General features: G+C 42.1%; 3 protein-coding genes across 4 annotated transcripts; 1 reads left to right on the forward strand and 2 right to left on the reverse strand.

The window, feature by feature from the left end:
• Positions 1–1,543: 1,543 nt before the first annotated feature.
• LOC136444559 (uncharacterized) lies at positions 1,544–5,669 on the forward strand. Its single transcript, XM_066442165.1, has 2 exons — positions 1,544–1,651; positions 4,278–5,669. Exons 1-2 carry the CDS (start codon positions 1,615–1,617, stop codon positions 5,177–5,179), a joined length of 939 nt encoding a protein of 312 aa, XP_066298262.1. The 5' UTR covers positions 1,544–1,614; the 3' UTR covers positions 5,180–5,669.
• A 157-nt stretch (positions 5,670–5,826) lies between these two features.
• On the reverse strand, positions 5,827–13,513 carry LOC136444560 (peroxiredoxin-1-like). Of its 2 annotated transcripts, none has more exons than XM_066442166.1 (7): positions 13,387–13,513; positions 8,715–8,835; positions 8,399–8,435; positions 8,076–8,192; positions 7,604–7,726; positions 7,040–7,170; positions 5,827–6,532 (listed from the first exon to the last, which is right to left on the reverse strand). In XM_066442166.1, exons 2-7 carry the CDS (start codon positions 8,818–8,820, stop codon positions 6,450–6,452), a joined length of 597 nt encoding a protein of 198 aa, XP_066298263.1. In that variant the 5' UTR covers positions 8,821–8,835; positions 13,387–13,513; the 3' UTR covers positions 5,827–6,449. The 2 variants fall into 2 exon arrangements, with proteins under 2 accessions (XP_066298263.1, XP_066298264.1); XM_066442167.1 differs by lacking the exon at positions 13,387–13,513 and adding an exon at positions 10,640–10,755.
• Positions 13,514–16,507: 2,994 nt separating this feature from the next.
• LOC136445374 (protein N-lysine methyltransferase METTL21A-like) lies at positions 16,508–23,030 on the reverse strand. Its single transcript, XM_066443351.1, has 4 exons — positions 22,601–23,030; positions 18,512–18,623; positions 17,931–18,116; positions 16,508–16,980 (listed from the first exon to the last, which is right to left on the reverse strand). The coding sequence occupies exons 1-4, from the start codon at positions 22,745–22,747 to the stop codon at positions 16,760–16,762; spliced, it is 666 nt and encodes a 221-aa protein (XP_066299448.1). The 5' UTR covers positions 22,748–23,030; the 3' UTR covers positions 16,508–16,759.
• Positions 23,031–24,885: the final 1,855 nt, after the last annotated feature.

Raw genomic sequence — 24,885 nt, forward strand, 5'->3', positions numbered from 1 at the left:
TCAGTGTCTTACTTATCTCATGTTTATTTTCATTTATTGTCAATTCATAGCCTCCTAAGCAGCCTTTACTCTCTCTCTCTCTCTCTCTCTCTCTTTCTCTCTCTCTCTCTCTCTCTCTCTCTCCCTATCTCTCTCTCCCTCCCTCACACACACGCACACACACACACACAAACATACAAACACAAATACACAGTCACATAAACTCTCTCACTCACTCACTCATTCACTCACTCACGGAACTACCTACCTACTCAACCACCTATCCATTCTCTCTCTCTCTCTCTCTTTCTCTCTCTCTCTCTCTCTCTCTCAGTTATCTCTCTTTCTCTACAATGCGACATCGCTCGCTTTTATAGCAAAGCCCACCGACCCGGTGACCCACCCCTACACATCTACATAAGTGTGTTGGGTTCTTTTAGGTGCAGGGGTTCGACGCCTGACTGAGGCTATAGTATATGAAATGTCGTCGTTCGACTGTAACATTTTAGAGCTTACTGTAACTTTTTTTTTACAATAAAAATATCTAACCACTATGCAAAATGTACAGAAAGTTCCTGAGATGTGGAAGTAAGTTGGTCAACTATCTTTACAACAGAGTGTTTTTCCGTCATGAATATCTTAACTTTTCGCCGCGATATATGTACACTTCTCTCACCTCCTCTGCCACCGGGTGCCAAATTCGACCCAGGCGGAGAGAACTTTGCGTGCCCCGAAGAAGGATTGGCCACCTATACCATTTGTGCTACGGGCCTCACAAGAGCGTTGCGTTTTCCTTAGGCCTTAGCTCGTTTCAGTATAAAAACACTTGTACCACCGTGTACCACTTGTGCCACGGGCCTCACAAGAGCGCTGCCTTTTCCTTCGCTCGTCTCAGTATAAAACCACCTGTACCACCGTGTACCACTTGTGCCACGGGCCTCACAAGAAGTTGCCTTTTCCTTCGCTCGTCTCAGTATCTGGGTGCATTCGCCCGCGATTTCGTGATGTCGACCCACACAAGTCGGGAAACATTTACGTGCGAGCAAGGGACGTTCGTAGCGCCGGTAATCGGATCGGAGGTCGGCATGTCGCCGTGTATCTGGGTGCATTCGCCGGCGATTTCGTGATGTCTTACATGGAAGCTCCGCCCTCAAATTAGAGATATGGCCCGGGGCTATTTAAGGGGGGTCCGGCAAAACTGCTCCCAAAGGATGTGATTGACAACAGCATCACCATGGAGACGCCCCACACCTGCCGTGAACCCCTCACCTTACCTGTACACCACAGGTATGACCGCAGGTGAGGGATTGTTAACCGTCACGGCTTGACTATTGTTCTCCACCTTGTAATCAAGGTACGATTAGGGGCAGACTGTTTTTATGCGTGAGTTGTCTCGCACAGTAAGTGATCCGGTTGGGCCAAGCCGGTATAGCCCCAGGACAGATATCCATGTGAACGGAGTCACAACTCGTTTTGCATACGGCACAACATTGTCTAGAAGAATAAGACGTGAAGAAAGCTACGGGTTCACTGCACGCAGCTTCGATTCCAATAGAGCGTTTTATGTATAGTTTTCCACCTAAACAGCTGAAGCGTTCAAGATACGATCTTGGTTTGGACTTCCCGAGTTGAGATATGTCGGCCGCGCCACCTATGTCCGGCGATGGACAGGGTAAGTCTTCGAGTCAGTAAACTGGTCAAGGAAATGCCACCAAACGAAAAGTCACTCCTTGCACCAACGATACCTTAAAGAGCCACTGAACTTTGCATAACGTTTTAAGATATTGTTAAAGCAAGCATCTTATAAGTAACTGTAAGGTCATTGTAATATGTCTATGTTTAACTTTATTCACATGTTGCGTAACACAAACAAGCTGATATTGGTCAGGACAACAAATCTTACCACGGCTTGCGCCAGAGCGAACTTGGGAAATACTGTACATTTCAAGACGATTTATGATATCTTTGAGGGAGAGGTTATAATACGTAGCTATTGGGTTAAAATCACTCATATTTGTCAGTATGGTAAAAAAATACAGCATAACTTGCTGTGTATGTGCAGTGTAGTGTTGACAACTAGCACTGAGTATGCTTGCCACATGTATGTTATTCTACGGCGGTTTCATCCCCCAAACAACAGCGAACCAAGTATCTATTTTGTCAGCATAATGACTAGATACCCGTATACATGTCGGTCGTGTGGAGTAGTGTTTCAGGGGACGTTTGTTCACACAAATCCGTCCTCTGTGACACCCGTCCTCGCATGTCACCAGCCACTTGTTTGTGTTGTTGCCGAGATATTTACATCTCAGACGTCACACACGCATCACTTTACAATGTTAGAAGTCCCTGTCACACATATTCAGGACGCTCTCACGACTTGCTCCCGACCATTTCCCAACCAAGGTCGGCGCTGAGTTGGGAGTAGCCTGGAATCTATCCTATTGTAGTTCACTACTCTTATCGTATTTTAGTTGAATCTGACTTTCCTGAGTTTGATTTGTCAAAATATGTAGTCGGCTGGATTTTTAAGACAAGTGGGCAAACTACACAGATGGCCTTGCTCAACTCCCAACTATATATGGTCTGGATAAGGTCGGGGGGGGGGGGGGGGGGGGCTGTGGTCAAGTACTAGTACTGTATGTGTGATAGGGGCTTAGCACAGATGTGATGTAAAGTGCTTGCCTGTGAGTGAGTTGATTTAACATTATTCACGCAAACCTTGTTTTGTAGTCTGGCTATTCGAGTCGAAGCTGTGATAAACTTTATTGTTGTTACGAAGCCAATACAATGACACTGATTGCCAAATTGTCTACACCTCGGGTAATTTGTACTAAAGACGAAACCTAGTTTTAGGGCGCGTAATCTTCAATCCCGGGAGAGCCCGAAAGTCGGTGCAATTTGCGCAAATTAAGGATAGAAAAGAAACAAGCATAGAATTGTTTCCCTACCAATATCTGGAAACAGAACAAGTCGAGTTTCAATGTGTTTTTTCCTTGTTTGAGCACACGTAGTCTGTACATGTACCTGGACTGTATTTTCAGTGTTTGAAATTACATGAACGTACTTTAAATAGAAATCAAATGTTTAGGATTGTGATGTTAAAGGCACTCCATATTCCATATATATACATTTAAGGTCTCCCTTGGAAATCAGTTACAATGTTAACTGAAGGGACCACCCTAAAGATGAATAGATAAATAAACATATCTTCAACATTTCGAGCCGTTTCATTTACCATTCGAATTTGACCAGTATTGACCATTGCGCGCTCGATTTACCCAGAGTTCGACGAGCCGACTAAAAACTATCTAGAGTAAAACGTGTTCCTAATACCGGGATGTAAAAAAAAAGCACCTCCAGAAAATAACCTTAAAGAAGATGACAGGATAATGGCGATTAAGATCAACCAAGAAGCTCCTCGGATTGATTCTAAAGAAAGTTGTATCTGTTTCAGACAGCTTCTTTCAAAAGCGGGGTTTTCCTGGGGCCAGGGCGGTTGTGGTATCACGTTTCACATCTCTAGTATTGTACGAGGATTAAACTCAGCATAGTTTGGACAGGAATCTGATCGATGCATGTGTAGGGGTAAAAGGGGAATAATTAAAGGATCATGCAGTTAAAGCACCCAAACGGAACGGTAGCTGCAGTGCGCTAGCTAACCGCTAGAGTTATTTCGTATTGTTGTTTGTCAGTGATAATGAGGAAGAGTTATGCTGGTCACATTTTGACGAAACTACCACCTTAGCTAACGTTGTGTACACGCTTTGTTGTGAGCATTGTTTGCAAGGCTTCTTTGCATGGTGTGAAAACTGGCTCACATCTGTTCAAAACGTTACATTTTCCAAATTTAGGGCTCCATGGCAAGAGTTCGAGGATCGCATACCTCCGTGAAATATTTCCTATTTCAATTTCTTGTCTTAGTCATGATTGTAAATCTCTCACTGAACAGCTTTTTTCCCGTCTGGCTCCAGTATTTAAGGCCCATAGGGTAACAACAGGCATGCATGTATTAGGAAATTGAAGACAGGGAACTTTGATAGCATTCTGGGACCTTTCAAGAACCTTTGACCTAACTTCCTGTCAGTGTCTCCACATAACTAGCATGTAAATAAGTGATTAAACACAAATAGATAAACAGACACACCGAAAAGAAAACCTTCCGTTCCACGTAGATAACCATAACACTTTTCTATATTCCATATACTATTCTATATACCATGTAGTTATAGTAGTAGTCCTCTGTGTTTGTTTGTTATATACATTTCTAAATAACTTTTTCTCTATATTCTCCACAGGCGGGTTGGTCGAGTTGTCCAATGGGCACAGCATGTCTCTACAGACGGCCCGCATGATGAACGTGTCGCTGCAGCGCCGCCTACACGACAAGGTGCATCGGATTGAACTGCAGCACCAGAAGACCCGGCTCGCCCGCAACATCGAGACTCGTGATCTCAAGGACCTGCTTCTTGCAATCAAGTCCCAACCCTTGGAGTACCTTGAGCCCGAAAACAACCCTCGTGCAAAACAGGGGAAAAGTGCGAACGGTCCTCAGCGAGTGTCCGCACAAAATGGGGGTCATAGACCTCAGATTCCGAGATTGCCACGAACGGCAGATCCCGATTTTGCAAGGAAACAGCAGAATTCGAACGCCGTCGAACTTAAAATTTTAGAAAAAAAGTCATCTATACGCTGGCGTAACGTAGCAGAAAGGACCCCACGGCTTGTAGCAAATGGTATGTCCCTAAATGCAATGGAACAGGCGAAAGCCCAGGACAAAGGCGCGCCCGAAAAAACGACACAACCAGTTTTACCTGGGTTATTTCCGGGGCAAGTTTCGAACAATATCAAAAGACTTTCTCCCACGAGATCAGGAAACGAGCCAGTTCGAAGCGCATCAGTGTCCAACATGTACATCAAAACACCTTCACCAGGGGGCGCTTCTCAAACTGTACCGACGTTAAGCTTCATTCAGCTCGCCTCGCAAATGAAGGCCTTTAGCCTCCCGAACCTGAGGAAAAAACCTGTGAATAACAACGACAAACCGTCCCAGATTGCCATGGCAACCAAACTGACCAGGAAGCAGAGGTGTGCGTCCTATTCCATTGGGATGGAGGGGGAGGGGCCAACAAGCCCCGCCCCTCTGCGCCTGCCCTCCTTGGCCAATGACACGAAGTGGAGCCTCTCCTTGCGTAAATGATTGACACTTAATGTGACTATGGCCCGATTAACACACATCTCGACTCGAGGCTGTGTATGAGGAGCTTTGGGCTGCTCAAGTGGAGTTTTCCAACTAAAAACTTCTCGACTCCAATTCGATTCAAAAACCCGTGTGTAAACCGGGCCTATGAATGCTAGAATAGACCGATCCCGACTGTCCATCACAATGAGCAATTCAACCAATGACAGCATTGCAATTAGCGGTTCGACCAATGAGAGAGTGGCTGCATGACCGTTGAAAATTTGCATTTTATTTTGCATGTCTACGTTTTGACGGAAGTGGGTGGGGCTATGCAGTCGGTCTATTGCCATGAACCCATGATTTTCATATGAAAAACAAGAATATGCTATGACCCAAATTTCATGCTGGCATATCTTATTTGGGCAATAGTGCTTTCATAAATTAAAGAGATTTAGGTTTGAAGTGTTTCTTACCTATCAATCACAATATTATACTGGCTTGAAATCTTTATTATCAGTAACTTATATAAAATACTACAAGGGGTTGAGGTTTTATATATTTGGTTTTATATATTATGCACAGCAAACTAAGAAAGCTATGTCAATATTAATATTTGTGCAATGTCTTCTAACAGTGACTCAGAATTAAAAGGAAATGAAAACAAGTTTTGTTGCTCAAAGCACCTCTGGTTTATTCACTTCGAAGCAAAGAACAACTTTCCTATCACAAAGCATACCAGACAACCATCACATCGAAATGCTTGTAAATTTTCTGCATGGGAAAAGACAACGAAACACAGGAATGTTGACAGTCAAAACCACATGCTTCCCAATGCCTTTTCAATCTTTGAAATATTTCCAAGTCTTCTTACCTACTGAACTTACAATTTGCACACCCGATACCTTTTCTCATGATGCCACAATACTTTTAACTGTCTCTCCATCCTACATGTACTTCTACACCACAGAATAGTTAACGTGAAAAAAATGTACACAACAACCAAAACAGAACAAGTTCCTTTGATAATTTAACATAGGACTTTCTATGCTCTATATAATAATCTACGTTAAGGTTTTTGATGTTTTGAACAAAGAATTCCTCTTTATCACCTAAAGTTCAAAGATATTTCAGTAGGATTTGATCTAGAAGTTTGAGAATGGTTGCATAATCTCCAAGCAGATGTTGGGGTGAAAGATTACAGTTGAGAGACTGTCAGAGATGAGAGAAGCCCAACCTTTCACCCTACATCTGCTTGGAGATTATTGTTGCCCACTCTGGAGTTTTAGAACTACTGCTTGGAGAAGTATTCTTTGCTGTCCTTTACGTCTGGCTTGATGGTGTCTGCGCCAGGCTTCCAACCAGCGGGGCACACTGAGAGAAGAAAAAAAAAAGGATTGTGATATTTAAAGGCATCCAGAACATTTTATGAGACTTGAAACTTGAATTGAAAAGTCAACTTTGTAGTCATTCCTACAGATAGTAAGTTACAATAACACTATACCATTACATATCAAAATTGAATGAGCAAAGATACAATGTCGTTGTGTGGTGAGAACTGATAGAAAATCCAAGCCCTAATAGACTGATCCTGACTGTCCATCACAATTAGCGGTTCGACCAATGAGAGAGTGACTACATGTCCGTGAAATATTTTCTTTTTTATGTTCTAAATTTGCATTTCTACGTTTTGATGGAGGTGTGCGGGGCTATGGTATCTACAGTATTTACAGTAAGCGTGTGAAACTAAAAGATTACCATGTAGATTATTTTTGTGCCGTTTTCGTTTATGTCTCAGGGGCCTTCACCTTTGACACTGCACATGCATACTCGAATCTAAGAAAGGGCTTATAAATCTACGCAACAATAGAGCCAACCGACCTTCGCCGTGTTTGTCGGTGAACTGGAAGGCCTGAACCAGACGCAGCGTCTCGTCGACCGAGCGCCCCACCGGCAGATCGTTGATGGTGATCTGCCGCAGCGTGCCCTTGTCGTCAATGATGAACAGACCACTGAATCATACACAGAAAAAAATGATATGAGATTAACATAATGTAGTGATATCTCAGACTTTAGAGGTTTTGGCTTCAAATCCCTGGCAGATCACCATGTTGTACCCTTGGGAAAGGCACTTTCACAAATTTCCTCACTCTGCTCAGGCGAAAATGAATACCTAGGCTTGGTTTGGGACGTAAAGCTAGGAGGTCCCATGTTTGAGGACAGCTACACCTAGAGCATGCTAAAGAACCCACCACACTTACCAAAAAATGAAGTAGGGGTCCTTCCAATAGGTAAGTGGGTCAAACCCTACTGTGCTTCAGTCTGGTCTTACATAGCTTGTACTTTAGTTAATACTGTACAGAATTGGAGTGTTACACCTTAAGGTGGTTTATACATCATACAACCATGCAATACAAACGAAACAAAAATGGCTAAAAAACGTACCGGAAGGCGATGCCCTCATCCTCCATCAACACTCCATAGTCTTTGGAGATGGTCATGGCTTTGTCTGACAGGATTGGGATCTGCATCTTACCCAGACCTCCCTGCTTTCTGGGGGTGTTTGTCCTAGATAAAAAATTATAAAAAATTAAATACAAGTCATGCAATGCTTCATGTATTTTTCCTGTGATACTTGCCAACAGATACTAACAAACGTACTAAGCAATTGAATAAAACTTCTTTACAATAACACAAATATAAATTAAAACATGACATTTATAAAGAATCAGTTGGAAATAAACACAAAAGACTTCTTGAATCTCTCTGATAAAGTCTGAAATAACTTAAAGTTTGACATTACAGAACACCAACTAAGATTTTATAAATGCTTTCTGATCTACAGTAAGCATCTTGGAGAACCAGATGCATCCTTTTATAAGAAGACATCGAGTGCATAAAGGTGTTTATTACACACCATGCCAAGTGGGAGAACTGGGAGTCTGTCGAGACCGCGACCACCTCGCAGCTGATCTTCTTGAACTCCTCCACGCGATCGCTGAAGGCGATGATTTCTGTCGGACACACAAACGTGCTGGAAGAAACACAACATAACAAGTCAATATAATCCAGATATACAGTCCATTTACTTGTTCCCTAATCAAAGAATTTAACATATTTACAATTAAATTAGGCAGCAGACATAAAATGTCATATATTGTACATATTTTTTGAGATGGCTTAACTTGTAGAAAAAATACAAAATTTGTATGGTACACAAGATGAATTCATGCCACTTACAAGTCCAGAGGGTAGAAGAAGATGACCAAGTATTTTCCTGCAATAGATAAGAAACATGCTTCCATTTCAGACCTACATTCTTACATTATTGCTGATGAATTGAAAGACTTAAGAAGCATATTGTGCTGACAGAATACAAAAGTGTACATTTGATGTAACCTAATGTCTTCTTAAGCTGAAACCAAAATATCTCCAACTAAAAATCAGCTGGCAATTTATGTATATCGTCATTAATCAAGCGTCCCTAATCCCCAAAGTATCCATTTTGAATACTGAAATATAAATGCACAAGCAAACAAATATATGTCAAACTCACCTTTGTAGTCAGACAGTTTGATGGTCTTGAACTCTCCAGACGGCAGCACGGCAGTGCTCTCAAAGTTGGGGGCAGGGTGTTGGAGTTTGGCGTTTCCGGCAGACATCTTGGTTCAATAGATCTACAAATGCAAACAAACCATAAGGTTAATAACATTAAGGTAAAGCAGTCATCCTCATTTGAGGTGAAGCATGATGCTTTTTCAAGTAGCTAGTGGTAGGGCAATGCGGCCTCGCCACGGCTCACGTTTTTGGCCAAGCACATGTACACTGGGTCACCCCTACTCTTCTCGATAAGTGTGTTGGGTTATTTTACGTGCAGAGGTTTGATGCTTGAGGCTTACGCCCGAAGCTCTCTCATAGACAGGGCCGCCGGCTTTACGTCACCATCCAAAATATGACGACTGCAATCCTTTACAACATGTCCGAGCTCGAGTCGACCCTTAGGATCGAAGGCGGACCCTAGGATCCACAGAATTTGATCCAGATGGCGAAGCAACGGGGTTGTGTTACTGCTTGCGCCACAGGGACATGCCTTGCAGCACCATATTCTCAGTACTCCATTTTCAGAAGTAAGTTTTTACCTATGTTCATGCTCCCACCAGAACACCAGAAATGATCTGTCCCTTCTTTATCCTGCATACTATGATCAATAATGAAACTTCCCTAGCCTTACACCATTCATTAACCAGCAATGATCTTTCCCTTACAAGTTACATAAACATCCAACCCCTTCCCACCACCAATGCCCTTTCCCTTCCGTTGACGACAGCGGGCTCTGTGATCTCGGAGACCACTTGAAAAATTGTGCAAATCAAACGAATATAAATCAAAATAGGGCTTGTAATAGTACAAAGGCGAAGCATCATGTGGAAGAAATTCAAATTAACGGCATGCCAATCATGGCTGTGTGGAGGCTTCATACTAGTTCAGGGACCAAAAGGGTCCCATCTCAATTTTGCCTTAATATTGCTTGATGTAAAATGCAGTTGTGGCATGAGAGTCCTTCCAGTGTTCTCACCAGGATTTTTTCACAGCATAGGGGTCAGGTACAGAAGGCCAACTTTACGCGGCGCAAGTCACGCGTGGAGTGACCAGAGTCCGGCATGTTCCCCCGGAAAATTTGTAAATTCATAACCCAATGAGACATTATTTCATGCATTTTGAGGGATAAATTTTGTGAAGTAGAGTTTTTCCTCTGTCACAGCCTCATTCTAAAGCCAAATATGAACTTTTTATAAGATTTATGAAGGGTCAAAAGGTTTGTCCCAGAAAGAAACACCCCTATGCTGGTTGAAACACAGCATAGGGGTCCAGATCACAGCATAGGGGGTCCAAATCACAGCATACTAGTAGGGGGCCCCTATGCTGAAAAGGCCTGGCAAGAACACTGCCTTCACACAAAGATAGCAGAACGAGAAGGCCTGTTACACACCAAATTGAGGCACAGAGGATAGTTACAGTCAATATTGGACAAATCTGGCTATCAAAGATATCTTCGTGCTCCTGACAAGTTGACAAATCTCATTGAATGCAATATTACTGTATTACCTAAAAACAAAATTTATAATGATGGGTTGCAACTGCAATTCAAGCGCGACAGGTATCCTCCAATATTTCCTGGCAGTGTGTGCAAATATATCAGGGATAATACCAGAAAAACGGTATGTAAAGTGGGCATAAGTCTCACATGTACATTTTTGTATTTAGTAAAGACTAGTCAACATACCAACCAAGCCTAAACCAAACTGTATTTATATAACAGGTAGCCAGTCTGGAAAATTTTACACCCTACAATTCAGCTACTGTTCATCTTCAAATGTTTGCTACATCGGTTATATAGCTGCGGTATTCATTACTATTTCCTGTGAAACATGCATGTACTATATCTTACAATATTGTTATAAATGTTAAAGAATACCATACCTTTTTGTTGGCCTAGAATCCAGTGCTTATAGTTATGTTAACTAGTAACAGATCTCTACACCCAATCCCTGTTACACTGACTATATAAGCCAGAGATTTTGCTGTGTCATTCTTACTTGTCCTACATACATGTGTCTAATTACTACACTTCCTGCCCTAGTAGTAGAAAGCGCATGACAACTACATCCTGGGTTCCCAGAAATATACATCATACATAAGTCTTTGCATGATGGTGGCGCTGGGATATTTTCAGGGGTTTTTCTTTGAAAATATTGCGAAGGGGATCATTGCGAAGGGGGGGAGCGACCAAACGATAGGATGGTGTGGAAGGGGGGTTTCAGAGTTGATGTTGAGTCCAGGGTCTTTTTGGCATTTTCCCAAAAAGACATACAAAATGCCACAAAAATGTACCATTTCAAATAAGCCCAAGTTCCATGTAATCTCCAAGCAGATATTGGGTAGCCAACCCTACATCTGCTTGGAGAGGACTGAAACATACAACCATCATAAGATTCAGAAATGGGAGTGCTTACCAGGAGACCATGGCATGCTATTTAGACTCAAGCACTCCACTGAGTATTTTAGTCTACAGTTAAGAGGTATGTTTACACACCAATACCATCATACAATGACCAAACAGGCAAGGACAATTTTTAGTCTTTTCAAATTCAACAATGTTTCCAGCCCACTGATTGTACTATTCATCGCTCACTTAGCAGCCTTTCATCCGCTGACAAAATAGCCCATGATAACCATTCTTTTTTTTTTTGCTGTGCAATTTGAAATATTTGTGGCGGTTTTATGTTCGCAAATCTTATTATCGACCTGACCCAGGGATAAACCTTTACACTACATTTTTCTGTGGCCAGCACGAACTTAAATCAGTGCGAAAGCCTCTTTTAACCCAGTCCTGCAAAATCCAAGGCAACCCAAGCAATATAAGGGCCCGAAAATCGGATTTCAAAAGTCAATTTATTTAGTCATTTCTATACAGTCATTAGTTCAAACACTGTCATAATGTATAGTGACGTCCATGATGCAAAAATATGACTTCGTTGTAATGTGAGAACTCACTGAAAATCGTCGCCGGGGTTTTTGTAGGCTCACGAAACTAAGGGGATCATCGCATGGCATGTTTTTGCACAGTTTTAAAATGCTCAAAGTATGAAGTTTTTACACAAATGTGCTAGACAGTGTTAGTAAATGTCACTACAATTAAGATCTAAGTATTTTTTCAGTTCCATTTTTTGGTCCCTAATAATATTGCTTTGGTTGCCTTTAAGTCCCTCAACCATGTATAATACAGTAACTCGACTTGTAATATGTTCTATGTTTACAGGAGTCATTCACCTCATAGTTATACTACACCTAGCAGCAGTAGGAGCAAATATTTTGTCAGCAAATATAAGTGTGACAGTCATGAGGGGTTTCCTTATCAGTAATGTAAGCGTTTGCACTGATTCGGACTTTGAGACCATGATTTGACAATTTATTAGAAGACAGTCAAAAAAGTCTTATGTTAACACAGACCCAAAAAAAATTGATAAATCATAAGATTTATTCAATTTCATTTTATATTATTAGATAGTAAAAGGAGCTTACAGTAAGTTACACTACATATAACGTTATCACAGTTAAGCATACAATAATACTAAGAATGGCCGCATGGGGTTAAATGTATAGAGATTACCCATTGACAGCAAAAGCTTTTAAGAAGCTTTCCGTTTTGAAATACTTAAGAAGGCATCATCCCATTACCTTCCTAACAGGCCGGCTAGCTAGGAGTTAAGGTGTCACGAAATGTCCGACAAAACAATATTATTATGTATTTAAAAACAAGCGCTCTATGGGAAATCTAGCGTGCAGTGTTGATGGTAGCCCCCCATGCATGCCCCCATGAAATAGGCCTCTGGCATAGCTACTCCGGCATACTTTTCTGTCAGAAGTTTCTGGAATGAAATCTGGCAATGATTGATTTTGGTCTAGATCTCCTTGTAATCTTAAAGGCAATCTAAAATTGTGTACACTAAATGGCAAACACTCCAAACTGTTTAGAGCTGAGTATTAAACAGCTAAAGATCCCATTTATATAGAGCAATACAAATCTATGTAAATGCATAAAATGGCAAAATATCACAAAGGGAATCTCATACCAGTATTCATAATTCATAATTCTATTTAAATGCCCAAGCTAGCCTACCGGCACATGGAAATCAATGTATTAAAGAATGTCATGATCAATATTTCAGCTAAAATGCAAGTCATGGACTGCACCCTTTTTTATGGTAGTCATCAGGAAATCGGCATACTTCAAAGGAAAACCGGAAATCCGTTTTAACGTTTAAAATGACATTTACAAAACCCCCCTCCCACCCTCTTTATATCAAACCACTTTTTGCAGTGCTCTCATATAGCACACGGGCTATTGTTCTATTTCTAAAGTCTTTCCTTCATCCTCTTATGTCAGATTATAAACAGTTGTTTGTAGTCGTGAACTAGAAGTATTTTTCTAGCATTCCGTGACATTTGTGACACAAAAGATTGAATTTGAAGGACAATTTGCGAAGTCACGTTCTGAAACGTTACGTAAACTATAACACACATGTGCATGTGTTAGGACGACTAGACAGTAAACTCTCTGAAACATCTCAATGTTTTGCTCGAAATAAACATCAACAGACCACAGCTACACCTGAAATCGAATCATAAACACCTAAAGATTCATAGAAATGAAAATGAAGCCCTACCTGTCGTTCTTTCTTGCAGAAAAAAACAAGGAAATGTGGGTGTTTTGTGGTCCGCTCTCCCTGGCTTACCGGCGAATGTCAGAAGGCAGTCACGTGGTTCAGGCACGCGCGGTCTTTCAGCGGGCGATACCATTCAGCGGGGAGGGACAGGTTCAGTTTTTTACTACATTTGCCTAAAGTTGATGCACTCACTTTAGTAGATTTGCCAAGCAATATTAGGGTCCGAAAAATTAGATTTGGAACATGGGAAAGTCAATCTATTTAGTCATTTCTATACATGATTAGTTCAAACAACACTATCACGACGTATATCACGATGTCAGTAGCGACGTTCATGATGCAAAAATACGACATTGTTGTGATGTGAGAACTCACTGAAAATCGTGGCCAGAGTTTTTGTAGGCTCGCGAAACTAAGGGGATCATCGTATGGCACGTTTCTGCACGGTTTTAAAATCCTAAAAGTAAGAAGTTATTAAGCAACTGTGCTAAACAATGCTAGTAAATGTCACTACCATAAAGATTTCAGCATTTTTTCTATTACTATTTTTGGCCCTAATATTGCTTTGGTTGCCTTTAAGGGAATCGTAGATGCTAATAAATTATAAACTTCTTTTATCATCATAAAATGAACAGCTATAGAACAAGAAGGTTATGTTTTATACCGGATGTAGCTTTGTGATTTTTCTTTTGGTTAAACAGCATATCTCAAGAATCTATTGATGGATTGTTATGATATTTGGTAGGTGGTTGACAAAACAAAGGACGAGCGTGATTATGGGCCTCCTAGCGGCTTTATTTGGTACTGCAACAGAACTTTCGGGTTGGGTATCCCATGTTTTCAACCTGCCATGCTACAAGTTTGAGTTAACTTGCAGGTAGCTTTATATGGGGTCGGGAATAAATGGTATAGGGTTGGGCAACCATGCACGACTTTTCTTGGAACTGTGTCGCTAGCTTGTTTTTGTCGGAAATGTTGTTTCAAGTAGTGTACGTGCGTGAAAAATTATTCATATCAGAGATTCAGTGGTTCGATATCATTTACGTCTAACTCCATATGGTCGTGTCTACAAAGTGAGTGCATGCCACTTAAAGGAAACCAAAGCAATATTAGGGCCCGAAAATCGAATTTTGAAAGTCGATTTATTAATTAGTCATTTCTATCTATACAGTACAGGGCTCCCTTGGAAATCAGTTATAATGTTAACTGAAGGGACTACCCTAAAGATTAATGAATAAATAAATAAATAAATAAATAAATGAATAAGTACATGATAAGTTCAAACAACACGATCACCATGTATAGCGACGTCCATGATGCAAAAATACGACGTCGTTGTAGAACTCAATGCTTAAAGTATGAAGTTATCTCGCAAATGTGCTAAATAGTGTTAGTAAATGTCACTGTCATAATTTTGTGTTATTTCCATATTCTGGGCCCTGATATTGCTTTGGTTGCCTTTAAAATGTTTTGCCCAGGAGCAGGTGCGGATGGGTTTCTAATGATCTCTCTAATGGGTGCTACGGTCCTCTCACGTGAGTGCTTCCGGTAAAGGGCAACCACCAGAAATCCTCTCGTTTGTGGCACCCCACCCACACACATCGCGCCCAGAGCGTACTTCCTGACAGGACTGACATCCATAAATGGCTCCGGTACCCGTGGGCCCTGTCCGGTACCCGTGGGCCCTGTCCGGTACCCGTGGCCCCTGTCCGGTATCCGTGGGCCCTGTCCGGCACCCTTGGGCCCTGTCCGGTACCCGTGGGCCCTGTCCGGTACCCTTGGTCCCTGTCCGGGACAGCATATCGGAAACATATCGGAGGCATCTCGAACGCATTTGTACTTTTCGCAGTTTTGATTTCCAAGAACTGTCGGATTTAGAGGGCCACATTTTCTAGACTTTGTTGTTTTCCGATATCCCCTTCCCGACACCTACGTCCATGTTGACGTTAAAGACTTAAGAGATCTTTGGTATATTCTCATATGTCACGATGGAGGATTTGTTGAACACGAATGACCTTATACCGGGATCAGCAGTTACTTTTGAGGCTCGAAGTTGATCCCGCTGAGACGTCATTTCCCGTCGGCAGTTGTAACACAACAATGGGTTTCACATTAATTCCTATGATGTTCTTTTAAATGGGTTTCGAATTCATATTATACATGTACAGTTTTATAATGTTCTTACCTTTGTAAAGAAGGTTATGTTTTCGTGTGCGTTGTGTTGTGTGTTTGTGAACAATATAACTCGAGAAGTCGTGGATGGATCTTTATGACATTTGGTATGTTGGTGGTATGGGTTGGCAAAATGAGAAAACGATTCGTAAAAGGGTCCTTTGCGGCTTTCTGCAGCACTGCAGCGGAACTTCCTGTTTCGATACCTCGTGCTCAAGCTAAGATCGTGATTCTAGAGTGGTAGATAGCTCTTGCTGTAAATGTGTTGTTCAACAGTCAAGAATACTTTTAAGCTAATGTGTGTCCCACCTGATATTCATGCTCTAGATCTGTCGTGCAGTATTTCATTGCCATTTTGGCGACGCCTCAGGGACAGATCCAATTTATCAAGCCTCTTTATCTTTAAACATTCGGGATAACATAATCTTACTAGGCCAAACAATAAAGATTTTAATAATAGATTTATTGCAAATTTATTCCGATACTTCAAGTGCCTTCGATGATCGCGGCTAGTCCAATACAGGCTATAATTATGCCATGCAACTGTACGTGAACTCAAACGCTTCCACCAATATATATTCTTTGGTACATAGTCTATAGATACATCACAGTTGCAAGCACCATGTTGGAATTGATAAGCATTACATAGTTAATTGAAGACACGAGGTACAGCCTACGTCATCCTACGTCATCAACGGGCAGCCGACCAATGAGCGGTGGAGCGCCACAATTTCCTCTTCAAGTGCGCCCTTCAGGAAGGTCAGTGTATGCCAAGAGCTACTCTCCAAGCAGAGGTAAGATCCGGGGTATTTTCGACGTATTTTCGCGGTATTTTATACGTATTTGCACTTTTCCGTTTTTTGTTGAGTCTTCCTCCTCTTATGAGGAAAAGTCGAAAGACGTTTAAAAACCACGGAAATACGTCGAAAATACCCCGGATCTTGCCTCTGCTTGGAGGGTACCCAGGATCATCTGAAGCCAAGTAATCGTCATGTCTTCAAGTTAAGGACGCCAAAACGCTACACTGAGGGACAGCTGGAGCTTAACCGTCGTTGGTCGGCTGCCCCCCCCCCCCCGCCATTTTGATGACGCAGGTACCCCGTAAAGAAGAGCACTTTTTATATGGCTTAAGCCTTCCTTTCTTTCCATGCTTAGCTCTAGACGGGCATGCCTTACGAACACCAAAGCACAGCCTAGCGATTCAGCAAGGCATTGCAGCGACGTCCCGTCTGGGTAGTGTGGCTTTATAGATCTTCACTTCGTCCTCTTTGACCTCCTTGATGACCCTGACGTCATACTCCTGACGTAACATGTTGAAGAAGCGTTCGTCCCGCTCATAGCGGATCTTACTGGCCAGGAGGATGACCGTGTCCTTGTCGCACAGGTGTCGGAGCGTGCGCAGTAGGTCAGGGAAGGTGTCCTCTGTAGAGATAAAGAACAAAGCGGAGATAAATCAATTCCGATTTTATCGAAAGCTAGACTGTATACAAAAACAACATTGTAACAAAAACCTTACCGAATTTTCGGCGGCCATCTTGGCTATAGCCTTTGTCACTGAGGTTCGAATTTTCGATCTCTTATGAGAAAGGACATGACGTCAGGCAATTACCGTCCGCTTCCGGAAGTGTGACGTCAGCAACGGGTCAAAGGTGATTGGAAGTCGGTACCGACCCTCGACTTTGTCCAATAGTAAGTTTAATCCTTCTTCCTGATGGATTAATTTTATCTACCACAACTGATGAACATTCATGGCAATACATGACACATGTCTCTACCGATGTGTGTAAGTGTGACGTCAGCAAATGGTCAAAGGTTATTGGAAGTCGGTACCGGCCCCCGTCAATGTCCAACAGTAAATTTAGTCCTTCTTCGTAATGGTATCCATCTACCACCACAGATATACCTTTATGCTAATACATGGCACATGTCCCTACCGATGTATGTAAGTGTGACGTCAGCAACGGGTCAAAGGTGATTGGAAGTCGGCACCGGCCGCCGTCAATGTCTACTAACAAGTCTGGTCGTTCTTCGTAATGGCATCTATCGACCAAGGCTAACACAGATGAACTTTTATGCTAATACATGACACATATTCTCTACCGATGTATGTAAGTGTGACGTCAGCAATGGGTCAAAGGTTATTGGAAGTTGGTACCGGCCGCCGTCAATGTCTAACAGCAAGTTTGATCCGTCTTCGTAATGGTATCTATCTACCACCACAGATTAACATTCATGGTAATATATTACACATAATGGGTTAATATATTATCTACCAGCACAAATAATATTTTATGCTAATACATGGCAATGGTTTGATATTTATCTACCATCACAGATGAAATTTCATATTAATACATGCCACATGTCCCTACCGATGTAGACGATGTCGGCTCCCAGGATGTAGTCGTAGTGGTCCGAGTCGGGGTACATGTGCAGGTCCGCCCCCCATCTCAGTTGCTTCACCAGGGGAGTGTGCCTGACGTCCTTTGTGTTCTTATGAACGTTAACCGATGTACATTCTAAAGCCTCTTTCGTGTCGGTGATGGTCACCTCCGCCCCTGTAGACAAGATATGTTTTAACAATTTTACCTACAAATTAACAAATTATTTCATAGTGCCCTTCGTTCAAGTACTAGCTCTGCAAGACTTCTGTGCGGCAAATATAGAAGTCATTCAATACCTTTTCGAGTGGCATAAATTTTTCCCATTCACTATGCAAAAAAGGACCTCATTTGCATAAAGTATGTCATATGATCATCTCCCCTACCGGAATAAAACAATTTGTTCAAGTATGAGATTCCGTTATGTTGGCAAAGAAGGCTATTGTAGTATTTCCTCATAAATGATGTAAATGAGGTCCTCATTTGTATAATTTATGTCTGATAATGTCCACATCTACTAGCCGTCACCCATGGCCAACTGAAGACAGAAGACACAAGAGGGCGAACCTTACCAAGCAAACTCGCCACAATTCCCGTCAGGGCGGTCCCGGCTCCCAGCTCGATAACTTTCCTATCCACGATTTTGTCTTTATTGGACTCCAGATATCGTCCCAGAATGATGGCCTACAAACAAATTAGACAAACGTGTCATGATTTGGGAACAGTAATAATAAGAATAGAGAGAACGCTGGCGACCCCAAAAAACACCCCTCTCAATGAAATGGTATGGCTACCCTGCGACGTCACAAAATCAAGATGGCGGCCACCCCACATGCCAACGGATATCCAACAAAGGTTTTGCTACGCAAACCTGTAATCACCATCACGACTGAGGCATGCCCAGTGTTTGGACATGTCTCACTTTGCAAGAGCGCCTCCTGCCTGCAGTTCTGCTGCTACCCGCATTACGCCAACATCAATAAAACAGGTGTGTTTGCCCCCCTCCCCCTCAACTCCTCAACTGTAAACACCAGTACCACCATCACGGATCGAGTGTCTGTTCTGTCACGTCTGCCGCTGTGGCTGACTGAATATCAAAGACACAGCTATCAGAGCATGTCCTCTTCGACAGCCACCCTCCAAGCAGAGGTTAGGCTCCGGCTAGTCCGCCATAAAGAAAACGGGACAAAATAGAAAGCTTGACAAAAACGCCTTTAAAAACGTCCAAAACTATAGCCGGAGTCTAACCTCTGCTTGGTGAGTAAGAATCCCTAGTAGTTTGTTGTTTTTGTTTGTATTGAATACCCGGTAAACCGCATCATACACACATGTACACCAGGTTTGTACTGAAGAGTACAAGCTGCATATCCGGACAGATTTATATGATCCACTCACACCGGGAAGGAGCCCTACTCTTTTCGATAAGTGTGTTGGGTTCTTTTACGTGTTTGAGGAGAGCCACACCTCTCTCGGAAGGGACGTCCCTAACCGAAGCTAGGTACTCATTTTCACCTGAGTGAAGTGGGGAAAGTCGTGTAAAGTGCCTTTCCCAAGGGCACAACGTCAACGAGACAAATCAGGGAACCCCGGATTCGAACCCGGTACCTCTGGGTTCTGGGGCCAAACAGTGGACTAACTGCCAGACTCGAGTATATGTCATTGTGCGTGCATGTTATATTTAGGCTTCACACACAACATACATCAGAATTTCATCTGACTGAATTTTTGATCGAGCCTTCCGTCTTCTTTAGTGGCAAACGTCTCAACGTCTGATCATGTTACCTACTGGCAGAAATGGGTTGACACAAGCGCTGTAACAACATTTCCAGAAAGTTCTCAACATGGCAAAACAATTCAAAAATTGCAAGTCCCGTCTCAACGCGACATACAAGCCACATGTCAGGTCTCAAATGTCCAATCCTATATCTTGAACAAATTGAGACATAAATATTCTCAGGAAAGCCTCAATTCAAATTAATATCTTCACACATATCTGTTCAATGATACGGTAGATCTATGACATGATTCGAAATTGCTTGAGAAGTGTTAACACGCACTCAATGATCATACAATACATTCGTTCTTGACCCCCTCCTTATCCTGCGTCACTGTGTTGTTTCTAAATAAAACCTTTATCTAGTTTTGGTAGAAGGCCGGTTGTTGTGTCTGTCCTATCACGTCGACATTGCAGATGTAGACATCATTTGATACTGACGGTACAGTTGACAGGCATGTCGTGTATGTGGATATGGCTCAGCGACGTTATGTATGACACCCTGGTATGCGAACTATACCATATGCATCAGGCCTCTCAAAGTTAGTTCTGGGATGGCCATCATAACAAACGAAAACACAGAGTGTCATCGTTTCCAATTAATTCTATTTTACGTATACCTCGCTATCTTGAACTATGAGACCAACGTGAGACGAGGTAAAATCTATGAAATAAATACTACACATTGAGAGGTTTTCAAACTGTAGGCGACAACTCGTGGGAAATCTGACAAAAAAACAACCAAACTACAGTAAAAACAACCTGAAACTTTACACTGTAAGTCCTAGTTTTACCTCGCTATATTGAACTATGAGACCAACGTGAGACGAGGTAATATCTAAGAAATAAAAACCAGAAATTGAGAGGTTTTCAAATTGTAGGTGACAACTCGTGGGAACTCGGACAAAAAAACAACCAACCGACAGTGAAAACAACCTGAAACTTTACACTGTAAGTCCTAGTTTTACCTCGCTATCTTGAACTATGAGACCAACGTGAGACGAGGTAATATCTATGAAATAAAAACTAGACATTGAGAGGTTTTCAAACTGTAGGCGACAACTCGTGGGAAATCCGAAAAAAAAAAAACCAACCTACAGTAAAAACAACCTGAAACCTTACGCCGTAAGTCCTCTCTGTTTACAGTGAGCTATGGTGTTGTCGGTGATATACCGGTGTCAGTAGCCGACGACACATTTGGTCTATTTTAGATTCCAAGGATGGACTTGAATCCTGATAAGAGACCGTTCACCCATGGCCAGATATGTATATCTTGTTTGCGTGCGCAGGAATTCCCGGTCGTTTTTGAGTTCGTGCCACTTCGGGCGTTGTTTTGATTTATAAGGTGTTTACGTACGGTTCAAAATTCACAACCAAGGCGTGGCTGTCTAACATTTACGGAAGAACACTATCAACTTGACAACACAGCATACTTGAAATGTATGGGACTTACAGCTTTCATATGAAATTATGGTATCACAAGAGATTTATCAATGTTGGCATAGGAGGATATGCCTTTCATGCATACCAAGAAGCTCCCCCTTGCGAAAGTTGAAACAATTGCATGTTTTTGTCGCCTTTCTTTGAGCAATGAAAAGATACATGCATTTTCAAATTAGCACACTTTGCCTAAAGACATGATAGCTTTTGTCCACGAGAAGCTATATATTACATTTTAATATTCGTTACTTGCAAAACGATTGGGCGATAAAACAATGAATTGAAAATAAACATTAGTAAGGGTATATGTTTTTTTAAGAACTGAAAATTATTTTTGCAGGTCTACACAGAATAAATACGTATCAAAATTCCTTTGTTCCTTTATAAGAGGGAGTGTTATAATACAGATATTATTTGCGCTATTGCGTGGAATTGGAAAAGGGGCTTGTCAATATCTTGCTTCCGTGAATTTGATAAACTATGTGTTTATCAACAAAGCCTGATACATTTATAGATACAGAAATGCAAAGCATGTATGGTAGTTTGAAAGCAATACTTATCGTCATATTGGTAATATCAGCCGTTTGACAAAACGTATGACATGCATATGGCCCGGCATGATATTGATGACAAACCGACAACTGCTTGAGAACGTATGTCCCCGTGTGGGGTCATCTTCACATGGAAACGGTTATTTTTGCCCACAAATATGGCAGATATGGGGGCGCGTCTTTTTGAACGGCGGCAACATATATCAAATGGCTTATTTATCGTTCGTACTGTTGCAAGCTAACCGTCTTTCTGACGTAAAATGGAGGTCCAGTGTTCGAGGAGGTTCCTTGAGCACATTAAAGGGAAAGGGCTAGCAACCTGTACCTGTAAAAATACCCTGCTACTGAAACAGCAAGAAACCCGCTGCCCTAAATGTGCCACTAGAAACTACAAGGTGAACAACAACAACCGTTACAAGCTACTGTGATAGCGTGTTGATAAGTAACAGCAATTAATATTGAATGGATCATCAGTCAGCTCTATCGCAACAAGGACGTTTTAAAAAGTCGATTTAAACCTGTTTGGTAGAAGCGGGCAAGCAGTTGCATGATCTTAGCAAGAATTGAAAAGATAGACGGTGTTAATCAGTAAAGAAAGAAAAACGCTAAGGATGTGGAGAGATGTTTTTAAGGCAGGTATTTAGACAGCAATAAAACAGAAATAAAAGAAAGACTGTGAAAAGAAAGCAGACATTATACGATGTGCATGGTGCAAGCAACTGGCTTTTTCAACCAGACCATAAGAGACTTTTTTTTTTATAGCAGCAGAACACGATGCTGGGTGACAGAATAATAACAAGCAGGGCGTGTTTGAAGTAGGTGGCAAAAGTACACAAAGCACGCAAGGTGGCCGGCCGTAAAGCCTGATCTATACGGTACCGAACGTCGCCCCTTACCGCCGGCCAGATGATCGCAGCCTCCCCGCCCCCTCCGATACTCTCCTGGATAACGACGTCGCGATCACAGAAACTAAATGTCTCCTGGGGAATCCCACAGCCCCGCCACACGTACTTCTTATTGGGATCGCAACGTAGCGCACTCATGTCTACACGCTGAATCTACAATACAACCAGAGCTGTTTTGAAACTCGGTGTGGACTCGCTTGTTGAGAGACCTGCGCGTGTGTGTCCAAAGTCTTTTCCCCTCGACTGGTGGACAAAGCTTGCCGCTCGAAGCCTCCAGAAGGCGTGTCAAGTTTCGCTCATGTTCCCACTGCACCCTGTACGGTTTCCAACAACAACGCGACCCGGCCGTATACGGTTAATCTATCATTGCCGATCTCGACATTTCACCAGTATGTTTCTATTTAGGCGCGGGCCTGTCGTATATTACCTTGAATTTAGCCGAATCACGCAGAGACAAAGGTCACGTGGTCTTTCACCCGCCCTTTGCGGATTCAGATGGTAGTTATAAATTTTAATAGGTCAAATAAACATCCAGAGACTGTCTAAATATGATAACGGTTTTACGAACTGTCCATACGCGCGATATAAACGGTGTACGGTATGTATCATTAACTCTAAATGATCCGTATCGAAATACGGCCCTTACTTACTGTAAAAGTCAAGGTTGGGGTCCTGACAACATGCCAACAGTGCCGTGATAGATGGGCTTGATACCGGGCAGGACATTGACCCGTTTTGTGACCTTCTCTTTTCGTACTCGTGGCGTCTGGCACGTTCGAGACACCACAAACGTAATGCTTTTCATTACCTCCATCGAAACTGGAGGTATTGTTTTGGGTCTGTCTGTCTGTGTGTCGGTTTGTGTTTTTTCCTGATATTTGTAGTCAGCCTGAGTGTCATCCTTTTTAGTTCCGTGTTCTTCTAGGACCTCTGGGTGGATTGTGATGATATTTGGTATGTGGGTAGGTCTTGCGAAGACAAAGGTCATGTTCTATTTTGCGCCCCCTGGCGCGTGTGACCTTGTTTTGTTCTGTATTCGACCAAGGTTTATGCCTTGGCTTTATACAATTCACGAGCCCTGCGTACTGAAACAAAGAAAAGACGTGAAAGAAATATTGGGTAATGAAATGTTAAGTTTGATGCTATAACAAGGTATGAAATAAAGATACAAATGATCTGAAGAGAAAAGGAAAGGAAACCAAAGCAGAGATGGCCTTCCAATATCAAAGAATAGCACATCTGAGGACGCACGGCAACGCAGCATTGTGTATATATCATTGTGAAATGCAGACAGACAGACAGACAGACAGACAGACAGACAGACAAACCAAAAACTAGTTGTTGTTCAGATCTCCACTGCCTTAAATTGTGCAGCCATATCAAACCATAAACGATTTTTATCTTTAAATTCAAATCGGCAAGCCGAGACAGATGTGGCTTCGCTTTTGTTCATATAAGTTAGAAACAATGTTGGTGCTTTGCCCATAGATCTTGTCGTCCAAAATTCCGACGTCGTATATGACGTTAATTGCTTTTTTGCATGTACAACCGGGGCGTGGGACTCCCATATTAGGCAGTCTTTCCCGCAGACTGCAATCCTCGCCCTTCAGTAAAATTTCTTCTAGAGTGTCCCAGAACATTTCTTGCTTTTGGTCAAGGTGCATCACAAGAGAGCAACCATAGATCTGCTTCTTTGAAATCCAGCAGGCCAGTTGCTTGAGTAACTGTCATTTGGTCTATCTTATTATCTGTCTAACTTTCATCTGCTCCGCAGGACCACGACAGAGTATTGTTTTCCGAGGTGAAATTCCTATATCACATTCTTCCATTAGACGACTTAAGCCTTTCTGGGCCACATTCTCAGACAGCAGCTGAAATAAGTTGAAGGTAAAATCTTCCAGACAGTCCTTTTCCAGCGGAGCTGACGTGGTATCGAATATGCATTTGAGCAGGAGCTCTCCTAGCGGTTTTAAAAAGTACTACAATATACTACTACTCCCTAAAGAACGAGACCATCTTGCTAAAATCAGTTTTCCACTTAGAAGGCATAGAAAGTATTCTTCGCATGGGAAAACTTGTCGGAAGATGAGACTGATACAAAGGATATAGATTCCGTTTTCATTATCATTTCATTGTCATTTTATTACTCATCAGGCCGTACATATCCCACACATTTTGGACTCATCTGACGACAATATTTTGAGAGAAAACAGAAAATTAGTTTTAAGCAACAAACCAGAACACGGTGATGATCTCATTTCTGAATTATTTTGACA

Source organism: Branchiostoma lanceolatum, chromosome 11 (assembly GCF_035083965.1).
Source record: "Branchiostoma lanceolatum isolate klBraLanc5 chromosome 11, klBraLanc5.hap2, whole genome shotgun sequence".
Taxonomy (NCBI): Eukaryota; Metazoa; Chordata; class Leptocardii; order Amphioxiformes; family Branchiostomatidae; genus Branchiostoma; species Branchiostoma lanceolatum.

Bases quoted from the DNA above. Each gene is read 5' to 3' on its own strand.
- LOC136444560 (XM_066442166.1), bottom strand. From the start codon at position 8,820: ATGTCTGCCGGAAACGCCAAACTCCAACACCCTGCCCCCAACTTTGAG. The intron at 8,436-8,714 runs GTGAGTTTGACA...TATCTATTGCAG, and splicing joins CAAACTGTCTGACTACAAAG to GAAAATACTTGGTCATCTTC. The intron at 8,193-8,398 runs GTAAGTGGCATG...TGTTTCTTCCAG, and splicing joins TTCTTCTACCCTCTGGACTT to CACGTTTGTGTGTCCGACAG.
- LOC136445374 (XM_066443351.1), bottom strand. From the start codon at position 22,747: ATGAGTGCGCTACGTTGCGATCCCAATAAGAAGTACGTGTGGCGGGGC. The intron at 18,624-22,600 runs GTAAGGGGCGAC...ATTTGTTTGTAG, and splicing joins CTGCGATCATCTGGCCGGCG to GCCATCATTCTGGGACGATA. The intron at 16,981-17,930 runs GTAGGGACATGT...TTATCTCTACAG, and splicing joins AGCCGACATCGTCTACATCG to AGGACACCTTCCCTGACCTA.
- LOC136444559 (XM_066442165.1), top strand. From the start codon at position 1,615: ATGTCGGCCGCGCCACCTATGTCCGGCGATGGACAGG. The intron at 1,652-4,277 runs GTAAGTCTTCGA...TATTCTCCACAG, and splicing joins TATGTCCGGCGATGGACAGG to GCGGGTTGGTCGAGTTGTCC.